The sequence below is a fragment of the Triticum urartu genome, chromosome 7A, assembly GCF_056163025.1.
Source record: "Triticum urartu cultivar PI428250 chromosome 7A, HENAU_Tu73, whole genome shotgun sequence".
NCBI lineage: Eukaryota > Viridiplantae > Streptophyta > Magnoliopsida > Poales > Poaceae > Triticum > Triticum urartu.
Window position 1 is genome coordinate 220,570,007 of NC_141879.1, and position 20,753 is coordinate 220,590,759.

Here is a 20,753-nt window from a genome sequence, read left to right on the forward strand (position 1 = left end):
CTTGTTTTGTTTTGTTTCTTTTGGTATTTAGAGACTTGGATTTGGTTCACGTTTAATAAAATGGCTGTGTCCATCTTATGATGCAGAGGCGGGATTTTCTCTCTTTTTTTTTTAAAGAAACTAGTGACGATGAAGTGCTGAGCACAATGTTTATATCACATCGTTGATCGAGTACACGACGTCATTAACCAATTAGTAGAGTTTACCGTGGCTACTATGGTGAGTACATAGCAAGATGAGAAGATTAGGGAATGGGACAGCAACATAGAAAGAGGATAGAGCAGAGAGTAACTCTCTGAATTCTGGGAGAATGTATGTAGTGGTGATGTATCGGCTCGCTGTTAGCTCCACTGACGAGGCTGCTGCGACGACGAGAGGATGATGGCGTCGAGTGCCGCCTTCACCTGGGAGATCTCCGGCGCCTCGCCGCCCTGCGCAGGCCAGAATGCGTCCGTCTCGAGCACCTGACATCATTTGCTTGTTAGCTAGGATCAGACAAGTGCCGGCTAAGAAACGAGACCGAGTACGCCGAATTCACAATGCTAAACCGGTTAATGTCTGTACCGTAAGCTGGAGCTGCATGAACTTGACGTAAGTGATGGCCTTGTCGAGCATGGTGACCATGTCCACCTTGCTGCCGTTGGGCACCAGCTCCTGCAGAACTCTCAGCCGCTCCCCGATCCGCTCACGACGAGTCTGTAGTCCACAGTGATTCAGTAAACCTTGTCAGTTCACTGAGAATTGAGGTTGAGCTCTCCCTTAATTGCGATGGTTCGGGACGAAACTCCATGAGCGTACCTTGGCCGCATCGCTCTGAGGGTCCTTGGCCGAACTGGTGGCCGCGGACGTTTTGGTGGGCTTGGTTGCCGATTTCCTGTCGCCGCCGCACTGTTTCTTGGGAAGAGTGGTGCTTTCTTGCTCCGTGCCCTGCTGTGCCTGCGCGCGCGCTCGAGGCCGCTTGTGCGAAGGGGATGCCGCCGTGCGGCCGTTGCCGCCGCAGCCCTCGAAGCTGAAGCTTCCCGCCGGCGCGGTTGCCGTTGACGGGCTGTAGCTCAGCTGGTCCGCGGCGTCCATCCACGCGGCAGCGGCGCAGTTGTCCTCTCCCGGGCTGTCGAAGGTGAGCACCGAAGAGGAGGAGGACATGCGGCCGGCTGGGCTGGTCCAGCCGAGGTCGTGGCCCCCGAACGCGTTGACGCTGCCCGGCGCCTCGGCGCCAAGATTGCCGGTCGGCAATTCCCATGCGTGGGCGTGGCCACCGAGCAAGCATTCCTCCTCGAGGAGATGGGAGTGGTGATCGTACCCGTAGCCGAACCCGACGCCGCCGGCGTCCATGAGCGCCGGCACACCGTCAGCGATGAAGCCGTCGTAGCAGAACGTGGCTGGCTGACCCACTAGAGCCATGGCGGCGGCAATGAGCAAAGTAAGCGAGCTACTCTACGTAAGTGTTAGTGTATCAAGCAGCGACACGTACGTGTGTATGTAATGTCTCTGTATGGACTAAGCTTCTGTGATTTGGCGAGGTATTCTTGGGCACAGCCTTATATAGCGCTGCTCTGCGACGACGCCCACATGGCCACCGGGGAGGACGGCGATTAAACAAGCGCATGCCATGGAGGCATTAGCATGGCCGGATTATAGAAATGCAGTTGCATTTAATGCCCTCGATTGCTTAGGGTTGCTAGGGAGATACTGGCACTCCCTCCGTATGATCGACGATTCAGCATTCCAGATTCATGTATACACTTGGTTAAGTCTCGGTCGACTGAGATTTATTAATCCCATTCATATATAATTGCGCATCCTTGCTGGGACACCAGAGCAAAGAGCAGCGGAATGATGACCAATTTGAGCATCAGAAGTGATGACTTGAAATCCAGACGTTGGAGTTCAGATTGACGGATTATGTAGTGCAAGTCACACGAATTTTCTGTACCTTCTAGTTCATTTCACGTGCACGGACAACATCATCTTCCTTTGAGCCGGAGTTTCACTCTAAGCCTTTCATTGGGTAGAAAAATCATAGAAATAGGTAAATCGTAGAAAATGAGATAACATGTCTCAAATTCTATGACTAAGAATAGAAATTGAGATGTCATTTGGTTCACATCATAGATTTTTTTTTTAATTGAGTCTAGACTAATATTTGTTTTCTTATGAAATGTGGAGGATAAAAAAAATTTCTCCATAGAAATAAGTTTTTATTCCTACAAACTCAAGAACTCTAAAGAGACATTTCTTGTAGAAATCTTATTCTATGAAATTACTACAAATTTCTCCAAACCACAGGAGAGGTAAGTAACGGTACAGTAGGTTCTCGCTCGGGGTGCAAATTCTCTGCAGTGACGGCCGCTGTCATGTGGGCCTCACCCACATGTCATCTGCAGTATTGCACCGTGCTGTCCGTGCAGATATCCCTCCATAGGTGGGTCATTTACCCCTCCATCTTCTGCACTTTGTACAGCTGTAGTGTTTGGGTTTTCACAGCCAAGCCAGGGATGTCCAGGGCGGATTAGCATCCTAATGACGTACAAAATTACAGGGATAAGATCATGATGCTCACAGATCCCTTGGACTTGCGTAATTTAGAGGCGTTGATCACCTGGCTTTGATACGGGCTAAGATATGTAGGCAGTTGCTCGCACCTTGGCATCTGCGTCTGCATTTTCTGTCTATTCCTCTCGTTTTTCTCTATACGATGCCCACGCTGATAATTAACTAATGCACATGTCTAGCGGCCATGGCAATTAATGCGGTTCATATTATAACAAGATTGTCCGCCTGCCAATTAATTTCAACCTTTTTATATACTCTTTCAGATATAAGTCTTTTTAGACATTCTAATATGAACTATATACGGAGCAAAATGAATAAATCTACACTATAAAATATATCAATATACATCCGTATATAGTTTATATTAAAATATCTAAAAAGAGTTATATTTAGGAACGGAAGGAGTATCTCTATAATACTTAAAAAGGTGTAAGGCTTACCGGTTCAAAAAAAGAAGAAGAAGAATGTAAGGTTTAATGTTTTGTTTTTCTTCCTACCACCTCTTGGTCCAACCTTTCCCGTATGATAATCAATCAACATAATTTCCTAACTTTCTGAATCAATTTGAGTTTAGTTTACTTACCAAACTTCTCAAACTATAAGGTAAATCACGGGCATGATTACACAATCGCATTATATGGGCAGATAAATCACAAGCTAATAACAGTGTATAAAAATGGAAAGTCTAAAGTAACATTGGACTACTTCCAATGGCGATGGAAGTAGTAGATGTTGGAAATATGCCCTAAAGGCAATAATATTGTATTATTATATTTTCCATGTTTATAATTAAGAGTTTATATTCTATTCTCATGTTATAACTGCTATGATCCTGGAATATGCGATTCAGTAAAAAACTCATATGCACGTGTGGAATGATAAACGGTTAAAACTGATTCCTAGTCTCGCCTCTAAGACTAGCTCAAGTGTTGTTTGTGATCATGTTTTTCGGATATTGGGATATATCGTTAAGTGTAACGATAGTCCTAAAACAAATTTGAGAATATGACGTTGTAGAACGACCATAATGAATTGACCCAACTTGTTTGTTATACTTTGACATGCTATCGTCATAAGTCAATCGTTATAATACAGAGAGTTGACGTATGCTTTAGTTCCTTAGACCATAAGAGTATGTAGTCACTTCTTACCGTACGATGTACTTAGGGGTTGCTCGAACATCATTTGTAACACGGTGATCGTAACAATAACTTACAGGTACATCAGAAAGTTTGACAAGAGGCTAGATAACTCAAGAGTGGGATTTGCTCCTCCGGAAATGGAGAAATATTCTTAGGGTCCTCTTGGTGTGACAACATTCATCATCGTCTGGCCAGACACAGGTGACTAGATCACAGGAATGTCGGAACATGTCAGTGAGAAAGAAGAACAAAACCGGCAACGAGGAGACCGGTATAGTGAGCATGATAATGACTCAAGAGGATATCAATATATCTCACCTCAGGTTTTGTAAAGTATCATGAAGCAAAGAGAATAGAACATGATAACCAAATGTTAACTGAAAGGTACGGGTGGAATCAAGTCACGTTCACAAAACCTATATTGCACCCAGTACAGCCTTTATTCGTTTTCAAGGAGAGACTCCAAATTTAACTAGTGTTGTAAACACCCAGGTGGTTGTACGACTAGTGTCGGCTGTAGTACCGCTCCCATGCGAAGTGGGCAACAATGGGCAGGCCAGGCGGTTGTACCGTGTGCAAGTACGGTTGTACCGCTTACAGCTCGGGGCGGTACTATCGGCCCTTATACTGGCTCAACTACCGCTCGAGGGGTGATGCCCTCGGGTTTGCTAGCGACACTGGAGCAGTGGCTCAGCGGTTTTTCCTCTTATTTGCAAAATAAACGGTACAACCGGGCGCCTTAGCGATTGTATCACCTAGGCCACAGAGGCCATGCTTTTAGCCTAGAGCTGTTGTACTGCTTGCCCGAGCGATTGTACCTCTCATGTGTGCTTTGGGGCGCAACGGTTGGATTTGGGGAGGGGCTATAAAAGGAGGAGGTTCCTCCTCTTCCCACTTACCTCTTGCCTCCCTCTCTCCTTCATTGTTGACGGAGGCTTATTCTTGCCCAATCAACTTCTCTAGCCAATCAAACTTGTTGATTTGCTAGGGATTGAGGGAGAGACCTAGATCTACACTTTCATCAACCAAAATTTGATTCTCCTACATCTATTGTGGATCTTGTTACTCATGGGTGTTTGCGCACCCTAGACGGAAGAGGTCACCTCGGAGCCACCATATTGCATTGTGGTGAAATTTTGTCGTGGTGTTGGGAGCCTTCAATTGAGTTGTGGAAATAGCCCCAATCTTGTTTCTAAAGGTTTCAGTTGCCGCCGTCAAGGGCATAGTTAGTGGATTCACAACACCTTGCATCACGCGAGGGTGTGAGGAGAATAGGGTGAGCATTGTGGCGCTTAGGGTGCATCGTGCCTCCACACCCCTCTAACGGAGACGTACCCCCCCTCCAAAGGAGGGAACTTTGGAAACACATCCTCGTCTGCACTATCCTTTACTTACTTTGTGCAAACTTATATTGTGTTGCTTATATTCTTGCTTGTACTTGCTGTTGAGCTTGTCATATAGGTTGTCCATCTAGTTGCGTATCTAGACAACCTATTTTACTATTGAGCCTATAATTTGAAAGAAAATGGCACCATCCTATATGTAATCTTTTTTTGTTGCTCAATACAATGGCCATATGAGCCACCTGTCATGATTATGGTCCATCTGATATAAACCTAGCGGTGATGCCCATCATTAAATGATTCTTTTGTTCATATTGTGTTGATACTCTATGTTTGACTTATCCTCTATAACAGTAAGCTCCCTAATTTTAAAGTGCTCACAATCAGTTGAGGTCTCCAATTAAAATTGGGTCATCCAATTTTGCCTAGGTCAACAATTTCTCGAAGCTCTCTCGTTCAATTCTTTTATACTATACACCGTGCTTCCTAATTTTTAAGGCCTCGCAATTAATTAAGGTCTTTAATTTAAAATTGAGTCACTCAATTTTGACCGGGTCAGCAATTTCTCAAGGAGTTCTCTCATTCAATTATTTTAATTCACTATTGTCCCTAATTTTGAAACTCTTCAATTCGATTGAGGCATTCAATTATTGATTTGGTTTGCGATTTTGATCGGGCCAATCATCTTTTAAATCAATCAGTAGCAACCGGTCTATAAAAACATATTAATCCTGCACACCCTCTCATCACCTAGAAAAAAGAAACCTCATCTTATGATATTGTAGCACCAATATAGTACATGCAACTATCGGCGTAGAAATTTCCCCACATAAATATTGGTTTCTTCGCGGATAACACTGAATCACATCGAGAAAGGGCCTCCAAATCATCGAATTATTAAAAAAATAAAACACACTCCATCATCTCCCCGCCCTGCCAAACTAAATATTCCATCAATTCCAAAATATAAGGGGTATCAGTTTGAAAGGCAAATTCCTTTAACTTTGACCAAGTTGAGAGTCAAAAATGTCAACATCCACAATATTAAACAAAAATATATGAAAATTAATTTCAAGATGAATCTAATTATACCGATTTGGTATTATGAATTTTGGTATTTCTCTACAAATTTGATCAAACTTAAAAATGTTTGACTTTTTTAAGATGTAGTACACCATATATTTTAAAACAGAGTGAGTAATGTTTTTAGGAAATCCAACAACACCAATGGCGCAGCAAAGCGAGGCCAACCCTTCTAGTAGATGTATAATTTTCTCTGGTTATTTTCTCTTGCCCTATGTTCACGAACAATCTCTAACCTGTATATGTGTGGCTCTTGCTTATTACTCCTTCCATTCCATATTTGTACTAAATTTGCGTCACTTAATATGGAACGGAGTGAGTATTTATCCCAATGGACAATTTAATTAGGAAACTATCTAGTAGACATTTTTTGTTATGTATATGAAGCTGTCAGCTATGTATAGACACAACTTGCAACCAAATTCAGTGCCATTTGGTTATTGATCTCGGTTGGGGGTTACCTGATGCTCCCGTAGGGTCAGCTGATATTATACATTTTGATGCAGCAAAGTCAAATGCATAGTCCCCACAAACCAAAACAAAAGAAAAGGTCAAACGCATAGAGAGAGATAGAGAGAGAGAGAGAGAGTAACGGTGACGGTCCATTATGTTTAGCTGTTGTTTGTGTATTTAATGCCTAGCCAGGGAATATCCACGACGGATTAGCAACCTCTCGACGATGGTCCATTAGGGCTTCTTCGACCGCAACATACAAAAAGCCCCCCGCATCTGTTTGTGGAAAGGGAGACCAACCCACGGACATGGATGTGGAAATCAGCCATCTAATGCTAGTCATATACATCCGGCCAGCAATTCGAAGCAACCACATGAAATTCGATCAAATCGGATGGTTTTTATTCAAGTTTGGATATAATTTACATAAAAAGGTTGATATTTTAACCGTTTAACTAAAAAAACCTAAACCCTATACCGGACGACCACCTCGTACGCGTGGCCGCCCTACCCTGCCGCACCGTCATCTCTATCGGTGTCGTCGTCGTGGTCCCTCCAATGGCGGAACGACGCTGAAGGGCCACGGCAGCCTTGCCCGGTGGCTGCCTGATGCTCACGAAGGAGCCGCTCCACCTCCTGATGTGCCGTGCGGAGGGCCGCCGTGGCCACTGCTGACGTGGCATGTGGAGCCCTGGCGGAGGCCTTGCCGCGACCGGCTTTCGTGGACCAGTCGCTGAATGACCACTCCTCACCGATCTTGGCGAGCTCGCCGTCAAGGTGGCGGCGGCCGTCTCTGCAGTGGTGACGGAGCGGTCGAGCGCCCATGCGGCGGCGATGTCGGGGTCGTTGATGACCCACTCCGGTGCCATTTCCGTCTTGGCGAACTCAGAGTGGCGACCGGCATTGCGCCAGTCGTACCTCGCATGCTGCTGTGCCGCTCGCTCGACCTCGGATACTACAGCCCGAGAGCTGGAGGCACCTCCGTAACCGCCCTCCAAGATAGTGGAGGATGAGGCCACGCGCCTTAGCGATCGCGGGCGGCAGCTCCTGCTTCGTCAAGCGGTGTTGGCGCCGTGGTGGTGAAGAGGGCCCGTCGATCCGCGTGTAGCGGTTGTGCGGCTCCTCCTTCACGCAGCGGAGGCGCTGGGGGCGCCGACTCTTGCTTCACGCTGCCGCCGATGTGGAGGCCGCGGTTGCATGGCGGGGGCGTCTACTCATCCTTCACTTCCCGCCTCCCGCTTAACACGGACCCGCAACGAGGAGAGTGGCTCCGCCTTCACACGCACCGCCGATGGTGGTGCCGGACCCATCTGACGGAGCGAGGGCTCCATCGTGCTCTCCATGTGACGGACAAATTCTTCGTCCATCAGAGCAGCCTCCGAGAGTACACGTGGCCGTTGCTGCGGCTGGTCCTCCTCGTCGCCGGAGGAGAGGACTATCTCCTCCTTGCGTGAGGAGCCCGCCGCCGTGGATGCGGATGGTGCAGGTGAGCGAGGGTGATGACGCAATGATCCGCCTGACGACGAACTTCCACCGGGTGCCGCCTGCCGGCATGGTGAACCAGGACTTCGGCATCGCCGCTGGGCTCGGTGTGGACGAAGAGCTCGAAGAGGGGGAGGAGTATGGTGCTGTGCTCTGGAGGGTGCGGATCTGGACGACGCCGGAGTGTGGCTTAAATAGCCACGGCCAGGGCAGGCGGAGGGGCGGCCAGCCCGCTTCAATGCGGCGCAGCGGCCGGAATTGGTTTCTCGGGAAACGACGTCCGCCTTGAAGCGGCGGCGACGCCCGAGAGGTTGCTTCCGTCTGCGTCACCTTCCCGTACGGTCAAGTCACGGTATCAATGCCGCCCGCTGCATGCTATAGGGGGACATGAAGCGGCGCTACAAGTGGCGCGAGGCGTGGGGTGAAAAGTGTGGGACAAGCGGATGGGGTTTTTTTGGTGGGTCAGGGCGATCAGAAGCAAGGTTGGGGTCGGTCCAGACTTCCGCAAATCTCCCCACTTTTGTCTCCGGTTTGTGGGAGAATTCACATCCGGACAGCTTCGCGGATCGATACAGGACCGCGTTGTATGACTTTCTCGGTTCGGATAATAGGATTCAAACAATTGTGAGAGGTTTGAAGGTCAACATTAATGATACCCTTCTGTTTAGCTGTAGTACCTGGGTTTCGCTGCCCCTTGCTAGGGAATGCTTTGGATATAAACTACTACGACTGTTAATGATCCCCTGGCTAAGTTATGTAGGCAGGCGGATCCATCTTACTCATTATGCTTTGCTTGTCGCCGAGATAAGAAACCATCACCATTCTTTAATCTCTTTGTACGTGTCTGATACACGCCCTGCTCGTTAATGCACTTAATCTGGTGGCCGATTGTGATGACCAGGCATGTGAAGTCCATTAAATGGAGTTGATACGAGGATTAGCATATTTAGACCCAATCACAGCGTGACAGAGTGAATCACAGCCGTTGGCTCAAGAAAGCGTGCGTGCACCTGATGTTACAGTTCGTTGCACTGTCCAGGCTTATTTTCTGTAGAAACCCACTCTCATTATAAATACATGAACATCACTACTCCCTCCGTTCACTTTTGTAAGTCATTTCAGACAACATAAAATTGGATGTTTTGTACATTGTCTGAAATGTCTTCAAGGTCTTATAAAAGTGAACACAGAGAGTAGCAAAAATGCTCGTGCGTTGCAATGGGAGAAGAAAAAATATCATAGCCGATACCGATGTCGCCCCGTGACTTGCTCCCCTTCGATGTTGTAACAGCACAAACATATTACTTGCCACAAAGGACCTATTTGTAATTTTTAATAAAGTTATGATTGTGTGAGTTGGTTTTTGAATTACTTTCATATTTCTAATTATTTCTTTCACATCAATTTCTATTCTTGTCCATTTTCACAAAGCCACATAGCTTTCTACAAATCATATAACTTTGCCCATAATTATTTTTTGCCATATAACGAAGGTCCACTTTCACAATTTTGGATATTTCTATCTCAAACCTTCCAAACATTAGTGGAACCAATTTTATGGGATAAATCTTAGGCTCTCATGGATAAATTCCATCTCTAACCCCCTCCCTTTTAACTTTTCGCATTTTCTATTTTTCTAAATGGTGGGCCGGCACACACCAAGCCTTTTCTGTCTCTCCCTAGCCTTTGAACCGGCCCACCAGCGGCCCAGCTAGCCCCCCTCTAGAAACCTAGCCCGATCCCCGCTTCTCTTCCTCACCCCTCTCCTTCCTCTCGTCTCTTCCCTCACATGCCGCCAGGCATCCAGCAGAGCAGCGCAGGAGCGACCGGGTACCTTGCGCCTCCTTAGCCTCGCACGGCCCTGCTGCCGGCCGTCCCAAGCGCCGCCACTTTGCCCGCCTCCATGAGGAATCTGGCTGTCCCTAGCGCTAGCTTCGCCTCCTGTAGGCCGCGACGTCGATGACCTGCGTCCTCCGTTAGCCTCCTCTTGCTTGCTCCTGCGTCTCGCGCCGCCGCCAGCTCCGTGCCGTCGCGTTTGACCACAGCCGGATCCCGCGCCTTCTGATTTGCCCCCTCCGTCGCTACCTTCGTCATCTTCTGACGAGCTTCGTCGGCATCGGCTGCTCACCTTCGCGCCGCCCCGTTCAACAACCTCCGTCGATGTCGTCGTCATCTCCTGACTTGTCCCCTCTCCCGCGCCTTCCTCCTCTCGCCCCGAGCCAACCAGCCGGTCAACCAAGACTCTGCCCGTGCTTGTTCATGGTCTCTCCTCGGTTCTTAGGTTGGTTGATACTATAGATAAACTGGAACGTATATATGAATTAGTTTGAGTCGATTCAATGGAGCAAGGTGGGGCTATTCTATATATCGTGACCGGTGTATATTGATAATTGCTATAGCTCAATTGCGAGCAGCCTACGATATATGTGACGGAGGCATCGATGCAGCCCAGCCAGAGGCCCAACTAAGTGAAGAAAGCATCCATGCGGAGGCCCAATCGAGCAATGTACAGGAAAATCAAACACATCGTTGAATAAAAAGATAGTACCACCTCGGATATTAAGAAAAATATCAAAATCAAGAAAAAACGGACATGAAGAAGGACATGAAGAAGCGTATTATGACATGGGAAGAAAGCGTATTGTGACGATGAACCCAGGGAGTCAATCTGTGCTTTATTAAGAAGGGATAGATTATTTCTATACATTAGCAAGTGTTTCCGAGCATCTGATATGTGCTTACCTTGGTTGCGTGGTTTAAGGGAGAATCAGAGGGGATGGTGCAAGAGCTATTGAAGTATGTCTTTGCTCCGCCCCCCTTTTCTTCAAAGTTTCACACCTAAGCACATGCACCTATAGGCCGCTCACATTGTACTCGTTTCTTCAATCCTTAATAATGTCAAATGATAGATGTGCTCTATGCGAAGCCCTGGAGGACACGAACCACATTTTCTTCCCTTGTGTTTTGGCCAAGTTGGGTTGGTGTTGCTTTAGGTCGTGGTTTCAGGTGTCTTGGGCTCCCTCTTCCTTTTCTGAGCTTCGGGTCCTTTCCAATGGCCTGGTTGGGGTTACCAAGCGGCTGTTTTGGGTAGGCCTTGCTGCGGTCTGTTGGGCCCTGTGGACAACTAGAAACAAGTTTATGAGTGAGCATATTTTTCCTTCTAAACCTGCAGACCGTTTAGTTAAATCATGCTTGTTCCTATAACAGTGGAGATCATTGACTAAGGCGGAAGACCGAGACGCTTTCGACCTACTATCTTCTAAAATTCAGGCTTCGGCCTCTTCTTTATCGCGGCAGGAGCCTGGTGGCTAGTTGTCCTGGATGCTCTTTTTGACTTAGTTGTTGGCTTCGTCTGCTTTTCATGGTTGGTTCATGTCTCCTAGTTCCGGCCTGCGTGCTGAGGTTGTGGCATGTGAGCCCTGTACCACGTACTCTCGTTATGTCTTTGGTTGTGGCTGTTGCTATGTGGTATGTCTGGAACGCTGCCTGGTGGCTTTATTTATAAAGTCGGGCTGATGCCTTTCCTCTAAAAAATAATGTCGAATGAAATCATAGTAACAATAGAATGTTTTTTAATGTAATAATGGAACAAAATGAAGTTCTATTAGGATGGAATAAAATTTATGATATGATTCTAGAAGGTATTTCCCAAGACTTGAGCATCGGTTTTGCATGAGATACAACCTAGAATACTTGAGTATCCCACACAATTTGAGCACTAAAACCCAATTAGATTAGAGTTATCTGAGCCAATTCCGCAACTGCCTCTAACATTATGGGTATTAACACCAGTTGGCTAAATACATAATGTGAATTGGCTAAGGGATATGTTGGGAAACCACTTCCAAGTCATGTTTCTTTATTAGTGATATAGCTTTCTCACAAAGTCTAATTCTTCACTGAAAGGTTCATTTTATCCCCCCTCTTCTTTCCTTATCCACATGCACATAGCATGATGAAGGGCAGCCAATGTCATGTATTTGCAGATGCCTTAAAAATGCGCATACACTTATCACTATGGAAAATAGTGTAAGAGGATATGCCCTTAATACATATGCACTAGTAGAAAACATGGCTTTTGGTTCTAGCCGGATCGGAGCAATAGTCCCGGTCGCATTACGAACCGGGAGTCCGGGACTAATGTGCGATTCGAGCGGCTAGGACGTCGGTCGGGGCTCGGCAGGCATTAGTCCCGGTTTGAATGGGACCTTTAGTCCCGGTTCCAGACACCAACCGGGACTAAAGTAGCAACCCCTTTAGTCCCGGTTGGTGTCTGAAACCGGGACTAAAGGTCTGTCTTCAATCCCGGTTTTAGACCCCAACCAGGACTAAAAAATTGTCTATATATATCTCGCCCCTGCCCGCCCTCTCCTCTATTTTTTCCTCATAGAAGCTGGGAGGTGTGTGCTAGTTTGTTTTCCCTTCCTATGCACAAGAGGTATTCGATGAAATTCTTGAGAGCATGATGCCACTTGAGTTCACAAAACAAACATGATATGAGGTGCCCGAGCCACACTTAAGCTTTCTCCTCTTTATTGCCCGAGCCACACAATCCATTCTTCTCCTCTGTTCTTCCTCCAAGCTTGACCTCCAAGCTCCATTTCCCCCAAGATTTGTCTAGATTTGGCTATGCACAAACTATGCAAGTGTTCTAAAAGGTTAGCAACTTCATCCTTTCATCTCGCACTGCTAGTTTATCTCATTTCATGCTCTAGAAGTAGAGTGATTTGTGGGTTTTAGTTGAGGAGTGTATGTGGGAGTTTATTTTATTTAGATGCAATTTGAGCTCAAATTAACTTCTTAGTTTGCACATGTGTAGGGTGTTGGGCAATGTTGCATGGAAAATAAAAAAATTCTACGCACACGCAATGATCTATCCATGTAGATGCATATCAACGAGGGGGAGAGTGTGTCTACGTACCCTCGTAGGCCATAAGCGGAAGCGTTTCACAACGCGATTGATGTAGTCGAACTTCTTCGCGCTTCAACCGATCAAGTACCAACACACGACACCTCCGCGTTCTACACACGTTCAGCTCGGTGACATCCCTCGCCTTCTTGATCCAGCAAGACGTCGAGGTAGTAGATGAGTTCCGTCAGCATGACGGTGTCATGATCGTGAAGGTGAAGTGATCTCCATAGGGCTTCGTCTAAGCACTATGAAAATATGACTGGGGGTATAAACGGTGGATGGGGGCGCTGCACATGGCTAGGCAATTGTCTGGTGTGTGCTAGGCACCCCCTCCTTATACATACATACATACATACATACATACATATATACATACATACATATGTGTGTGTATAGGTGGGAGGGAGGGAGGAGCAGCTATAGGAGGCGCCCAAGTAGGAGGAATCCTACTTGGAGTCCCTCCCAAGCCGCGCACCCCCTGCCATATATAACCGAGGGGGAAGGAAAGAGGGGGGGAGGTAAGGAAGTAGGAATCCTAATCCACACTTTCCTTGCCCTCCCCTCTTTCCTTCTCCTCCTCATAGGCTGGCCTCTGTAGGGGTGCACCAGGGCTGGTGTTTTCCCACACTTGGCCCTTAAGCACCCGGGGGTGCTCGAAATTCCTTTCCGGTAACCTGATAAGCACCCGGTACCCTCCGGAACACTTCCGGTGTCCGAATACCACCATCCTATATATCAATCTTTACCTCTCGACCATTTCGAGACTCCTCGCCATGTCCGTGATCTCATCCGGGACTCCGAACAACATTCGGTCACCAAATCACATAACTCACATAATACTATATCGTCAACGAACGTTAAGCGTGCGGGCCCTACGGGTTCGAGAACTATGTAGACATGAACGAGATATCTCTCCGATCAATGACCACTAGCGAAACCTGGATGCCCATATTGGCTCCTACATATTCTATGAAGATCTTTTTCGGTCGAACCGTTATGACAACATGCGTAATTCCCTTTGTCCATCGGTATGTTACTTGCCCGAGATTCGTTCGTCTGTATCTTCATACCTAGTTCAATCTCGTTACCGGCAAGTCTCTTTACTCGTTCCGTAATACATCACCTCATGACTAACTCCTTAGTCGTTTGCTTGCAAGCTTATGATGTGTATTACCGAGAGGGCCTAGAGATACCTCTCCGATACTCGGAGTGAAAAATCCTAATCTCGATCTATGCCAACCCAACAAACACCTTCGGAGATACCTATAGAGCATCTTTATGATCACTCAGTTACATTGTGACGGTTTATAGCACACAAGGTATTCCCCCATTATCCGGGAGTTGTATAATCTCATAGTCGAAGTAACATGTATTTGACATGAAGAAAGCAATAGCAATAAACTGAACGATCATTATGCTAAGCTAACAGATTGGTCTTGTCCATCACATCATTCTCCTAATGATGTGATCCCGTTATCAAATGACAACACATGTCCATGGTTAGGAAACCTTAACCATCTTTGATCAACGAGCTAGTCAAGTAGAGGCTCACTAGGGACACGATATTTGTTTATGTATTCACACATGTATTTAAGTTTCTGATCAATACAATTCTAGCATGAATAATAAACCTTTATCATGAATAAGGAAATATAAAATAACAACTTTATTATTGCCTCTAGGGCATATTTCCTTCAGTCTCCCACTTCCACTAGAATCAATAATCTAGTTCACATCAACATTTGATTAACACCCACAGTTCACATCGCCATGTCACTAACACCCAAAGAGTTTACTAGAGTCAAAAATCTAGTTCACATCGCCATGTGATTAATACCTAAAGAGTACTAAGGTGTGATCATGTTTTGCTTGTGAGAGAGGCTTAGTCAATGAATTTGTCATATACAGATCCGTATGTATTTTGCAAATTTCTATGTCTACAGTGCTCTGCATGGACCTACTCTAGGTAATTGCACCCACTATCAATATGTATGCAGATTGAGACTCTGAGTCATCCGAATTGGTGTCAAAGCTTGCATTGGCGTAACCCTTTACGATGAACTCTTTATCACCCCCATATCAAGAAATATTTCCTTAGTCCTCTTAGGTAACTAAGGATAAATTTTGACCGCTGTCCAGTGATCTACTCCTGGATCACTATTGTACCCCCTTGCCAAACTCATGGCAAGGTACACAATTGGTTAGGTACACAACATGTCATACTTTATAGAACCTATGGCTGAGGCATAGGGAATGACTTTCATTCTCTCTCTATCTTCTACCGTGGTCAGGTTTTGAGTCTTACTCAACTTCATACCTTACAATACAGGCAAGAACTCCTTCTTTGACTGATCCATTTTGAACTCCTTTAAAATCTTGTCAAGGTATGTATTTTGTTGAAAGTCTTACCAAGCGTCTTGATCTATCTCTATAGATCTTGATGCCCAATACGTAAGCAGCTTCACTGAGGTATTTCATTGAAAAACTCTTATTCAAGTATCCTTTTATGCTATCTAGAAATTCTATATCATTTCCAATCAACAATATGTCATCTACTTATAATATTAGAAATGCTACAGAGCTCCCATTCACTTTCTTTTTAAATACAGGCTTCACCGAAAGTCTGTATAAAACCATATTCTTTGATCACCTCATCAAAGCGTATATTCCACTCCGAGATGCTTGCACCACTCCATAGATGGATCGTTGGAGCTTGCACACTTTGTTATCACCTTTAGGATTGACAAAACCTTCTGGTTGCATCATATACAACTCTTTTAAGAAATGCATTAAGGAATGCAGTTTTGACGTCCATTTGCCAGATTTCATAATCATAAAATGTGGCAGCTGCTAACATGATTTGTACGGACTTCAGCATTGCTACGGGTGAGAAAGTCTCATCGTAGTCAACCCCTTGAACTTGTCGAAAACCTTTTGCGACAAGTCGAGCTTTGTAGACAGTAACATTACCATCAGCGTCATTCTTCTTCTTGAAGATCCATTTATTCTCTATGGCTTGCCGATCATCGGGCAAGTCCACCAAAGTCCACACTTTGTTCTCATACATGGATCCTATCTAAGATTGCATGGCCCTCTGGACTCATCATAGCTTCTTCATAGTTCGTAGGTTCGTCATGGTATTGTAACATGACTTCTAGGAAAGGATTACCGCACCACTCTGGTGCGGACATGCTCTGTTTGACCTACGAGGTCTAGTAGTAACTTGATCTAAATTTTCATGATCATCATCATTAGCTTCCTCACTAGTTGGTGTAGGCATCACGGGAATGGATTTCACTGATGTGCTACTTTCCAATTCGAGAGAAGGTACAATTACCTCATCAGGTTCTACTTTCCTCCCACTCACTTCTTTCGAGAGAAAACTCCTTCTCTAGAAAGGTTCCATTCTTGGCAACAAAGCTCTTGCCTTAGGATCTGTGGTAGAAGGTGTACCCAATTGTTTCCTTAGGGTATCCTATGAAGATGCACTTCTCCGATTTGGGTTTGAGCTTATCAGGCTGAAGCCTTTTGACATAAGTGTCGCAACCCCAAACTTTAAGAAACAACAGCTTAGGTTTCTTGCCAAACCATAGTTCATACGGTGTCATCTCAACGGATTTAGACGGTTACCTATTTAACGTGAATGCAGCTGTCTCTAATGCATAACCCCAAAATGATAGTGGTAAATCAGTAAGAGACATTATAGATCTCACCATATCTAATAAAGTACGGTTACGATGTTCGGACACACCATTATGTTGTGGTGTTCCAGGTGGCGTGAGTTTTGAAACTATTCCACATTAAATGAAGGCCAAACTCGTAACTCAAATATTCGCCTCCGTGATGAGATCATAGAAACTTTATTTTCTTGTTACGATGATTCTCCACTTCACTCTGAAATTCTTTGAACTTTTCAAATGTTTTAGACTTGTGCTTCATTAAGTAGATATACCCATATCTGCTTAAATCATATGTGAAGGTCAGAAAATAACGATACCCGCCGCGTGCCTCAAAACTCATCAGACCGCATACATCGGTATGTATTATTTCCAATAAGTCATTGGCTCGCTCCATTGTTCCGGAGAACGAAGTTTTAGTCATCTTGCCCATGAGGCATGGTTCGCAAGTATCAAATGATTCATAATCATGTGATTACAAAAGCCCATCAGCATGGAGTTTCTTCATGCGCTTTACACCAATATGACCTAAACGGCAGTGCCACCAATATGTTGCACTATCATTTTCAACTTTGCATCTTTTGGCATCAATATTATGAATATGTGTATCACTACGATCGAGATTCAATAAACCATTCACATTGGGTGTATGACCATAGAAGGTTTTATTCGTTTAAATAGAACAGCAATTATTCTCTGGCTTAAATGAATAACTGTATTGCAATAAACATGATCTAATCATATTCATGCTCAACGCAAACACAAAATAACATTTATTTGGGTTCAACATTAATCCCGAAGGTAGAGGGAATGTGCGATGGTGATCATATCAACCTTGGAATCACTTTCAACACACATCGTCACCTCGCCCTTAACTAGTCTCTGTTTATTCTGCAACTCCTGTTTCGAGTTACTAATCTTAGCAACTGAACCGGTATCAAATACCCAGGGGTTACTATGAACACTAGTAAAGTACACATCAATAACATGTATATCAAATATACCTTTGTTCACTTTGACATCCTTCTTATCCTCCAAGTATTTGGGGTAGTTCCGCTTCTAGTGACCGTTCCCTTTGCAGTAGAAGCACTCACTTTCAGGCTTAGGTCTAGCTTTGGGCTTCTTCATGGGAGTGGCAACTTGCTTGCCATTCTTATTGAAGTTCCATTTCTTTCCCTTGCCCCTTTTCTTGAAACTAGTGGTCTTGTTAATCATCAACACTTGATGCTCTTTCTTGATTTCTACCTTCGCCGATTTCAGCACTGTGAAGAGCTCGGGAATCATTTTCATCATCCCTTGCATATTATAGTTCATCACAAAGTTCTAGTAGCTTGGTGATAGTGACTAGACAATTTTGACAATCACTATCTTATCTGGAAGATTAACTCCCACTTGATTCAAGTGATTGTAGTATCCAGACATTCTGAGCACATGCTCACGAGTTGAGCTATTCTCCTCCATCTTGTAGACAAAGTACTTGTCAAAGGTCTCATACCTCTCGACACGGGCATGAGTCTGAAATACCAATTTCAGCTCTTGGAACATGTCATATGCTCTGTGGCGTTTCAAAACAAATTTTTGAAGTCCCGGTTCTAAGCCATAAAGCATGGTGCACTAAGCTATCAAGTAGTCATCATTATGAGCTTACCAAACATTCATAACATCTGCATCTGCTCCTGCAATAGGTCTGTCACATAGCGGTGCATCAAGGACATAATTCTTCTGTGCAGCAATGAGGATAATCCCCATATCACGGACCAAGTCTGCATCATTGCTACTACCATCTTTCAACTTATTTTTCTCTAGGAACATATCAAAAATAAACGGGGAGCTACATCGCGAGCTATTGGTCTATGACATAATTTGCAAATACTATCAGGACTAATTAAGTTCATGATAAATTAAGTTCAGTTAATCAAATTACTTAAGAACTCCTACTTAGATAGACATCCCTCAAGTCATCTAAGTGATACGTGATCCAAATCAACTAACCCATGTCCGATTATCACGTGAGATGGGTTAGTCATCAATGGTGAACATCTCTATGTTGATCATATCTACTATATAATTCATGTTCGACCTTTCGGTCACTAGTGTTCCGAGGTCATGTCTGTACATGCTAGGCTCGTCAAGTTTAACCCGAGTATTCCGTACGTGCAAAACTGTCTTGCACCCGTTGTATGTGAATGTAGAATCTATCACACCCGATCATCATGTGGTGTCTCAACACGATGAACTGTCGCAACGGTGCATACTCAGGGAGAACACTTATACCTTGAAATTTAGTTAAGGGATCATATTATAATGCTACTGTCGTACTAAGCAAAATAAGATGCATAAAAGATAAACATCACATGCAATCAAAATATGTGACATGATATTGCCATCATCATATTGTGCTTTTGATCTCCATCTCCAAAGCATCGTCATGATATCCATTGTCACCAGCTCGACACCTTGATCTCCATCCTTGCGTCATGGTCGTCTCGCCAACTATTGCTTCTACAACTATCACAAACACATAGTGATAAAGTAAAACAATTACATGGTGTTTGCATTTCATACAATAAAGAGACAACCATAAGGCTCTGCCGGTTGCCGATAACTTTTACAAAACATGATCATCTCATACAATAACGTATATCACATCATGTCTTGACCATATCACATGACAACATGCCCTGCAAAAACAAGTTAGACGTCCTCTACTTTGTTGTTGTAAGTTTTACGTGGCTGCTACGGGCTTCTAGCAAGAACCGTTCTTACCTACGCATCAAAACCACAACGGTGATTTATCAAGTTTGCTGTTTTAACCTTCAACAAGGACCGGCCGCAGTCAAATTCGATTCAACTAAAGTTGGAGAAACAGACACCCGCCAGCCACCTTTATGTAAAACTAGTTGCATGTCTATCGATGGAACCGGTCTCATGTGCGTGGACATGTAAGGTTGGTCCGGGATGCTTCATCCCACAATACCGCCGAATCAAAATAAGACGTTAGTGGTAAGCAGTATGACTATCACCGCTCACAACTCTCTGTGTTCTACTTGTGCATATCATCTACACATAGGCCTGGCTCGGATGCCACTGTTGGGCAACGTTGCATGGAAAACAAAAAATTTCTATGCACACGTAGTGATCTATCCATGGAGATGCCTAGCAACGAGGGGGAGAGTGTGTCTATGTACCCTCGTAGACCGTAAGCGGAAGTGTTTCACAACACGGTTGATGTAGTCAAACTTCTTCGCGCTTCAACCGATCAAGTACCGAACGGACGACACCTCCGTGTTCTGCACACGTTCAGCTTGGTGATGTCCCTTGCCTTGTTGATCCAGCAAGATGTCGAGGTAGTAGATGAGTTCCGTTAGCACGACGGCGTGGTGACGGTGAAGGTGAAGTGATCTCCGCAGGGCTTCGCCTAAGCACTACGAAAATATGACCGGGGGTGTAAATGGTGGAGGGGGCGCCGCACACGGCTAGGAAATTGTCTGGTGTTTGCTAGGCGCCCCCACTACTAGGGAAAAGCCTCGCAGTAGCGCGGGTTTTTAGCCTATCAGTAGCGCGTGTAACCGCGCTACTGCTATGGCACTACAGCTAAAGGTTAGCATTAGCGTATGTTGACATGCGCTACTGCTAGCGCATGTTGGAACCGGCGCTACTGGTAATTACTAGTAGCGCGTCTCACAGCCTGCGCTACTACTATTCGGTATTCTATTTTTTTTATTTTATGTCATTATTCATACACCTTTATACAAGTTTTCATACAGTAGCAATTTAGAGATTGTTTTTACATCATAATGAGTTATTAAATCACTAGGTGAAAGAACCGCGGATTAGTTTCAAGTGGATGGATCCTAAGTGATCAAGTCATGGATTATCGTGATAATCCATGACTTGATCACTTAGGATCCATCCACTTGAAACTAATCCGCGGTTCTTTCACCCAATGATATAATAACTCATCATCATCATATTAATATAAAAACTCTTACATCATATCATCACCAACAACACTAGCTAATAATCATCATAGTCATTACCACTATTTAATCATCATACATAGTGTAGCTATCTAATCACCACCAACACTAGCTAGCTAATAATAGTC

The 20,753-nt window shown here is 44.8% G+C and overlaps 1 protein-coding gene across 1 annotated transcript; it reads right to left on the reverse strand.

The window, feature by feature from the left end:
- Window positions 1–124: 124 nt before the first annotated feature.
- Window positions 125–1,496, reverse strand: LOC125523565 (uncharacterized). The gene is made up of 3 exons (XM_048688591.2): window positions 799–1,496; window positions 565–696; window positions 125–464 (listed from the first exon to the last, which is right to left on the reverse strand). Exons 1-3 carry the CDS (start codon window positions 1,399–1,401, stop codon window positions 342–344), a joined length of 858 nt encoding a protein of 285 aa, XP_048544548.1. The 5' UTR covers window positions 1,402–1,496; the 3' UTR covers window positions 125–341.
- Window positions 1,497–20,753: the final 19,257 nt, after the last annotated feature.

Excerpts from the sequence above, each read along its gene's own strand:
- LOC125523565 (XM_048688591.2), bottom strand. The coding sequence starts at position 1,401 with ATGGCTCTAGTGGGTCAGCCAGCCACGTTCTGCTACGACGGCTTCATC. Across the intron at positions 697-798 it reads CTCAGAGCGATGCGGCCAAG|ACTCGTCGTGAGCGGATCGG; the intron begins GTACGCTCATGG and ends TGTGGACTACAG. Across the intron at positions 465-564 it reads TCATGCAGCTCCAGCTTACG|GTGCTCGAGACGGACGCATT; the intron begins GTACAGACATTA and ends AAATGATGTCAG.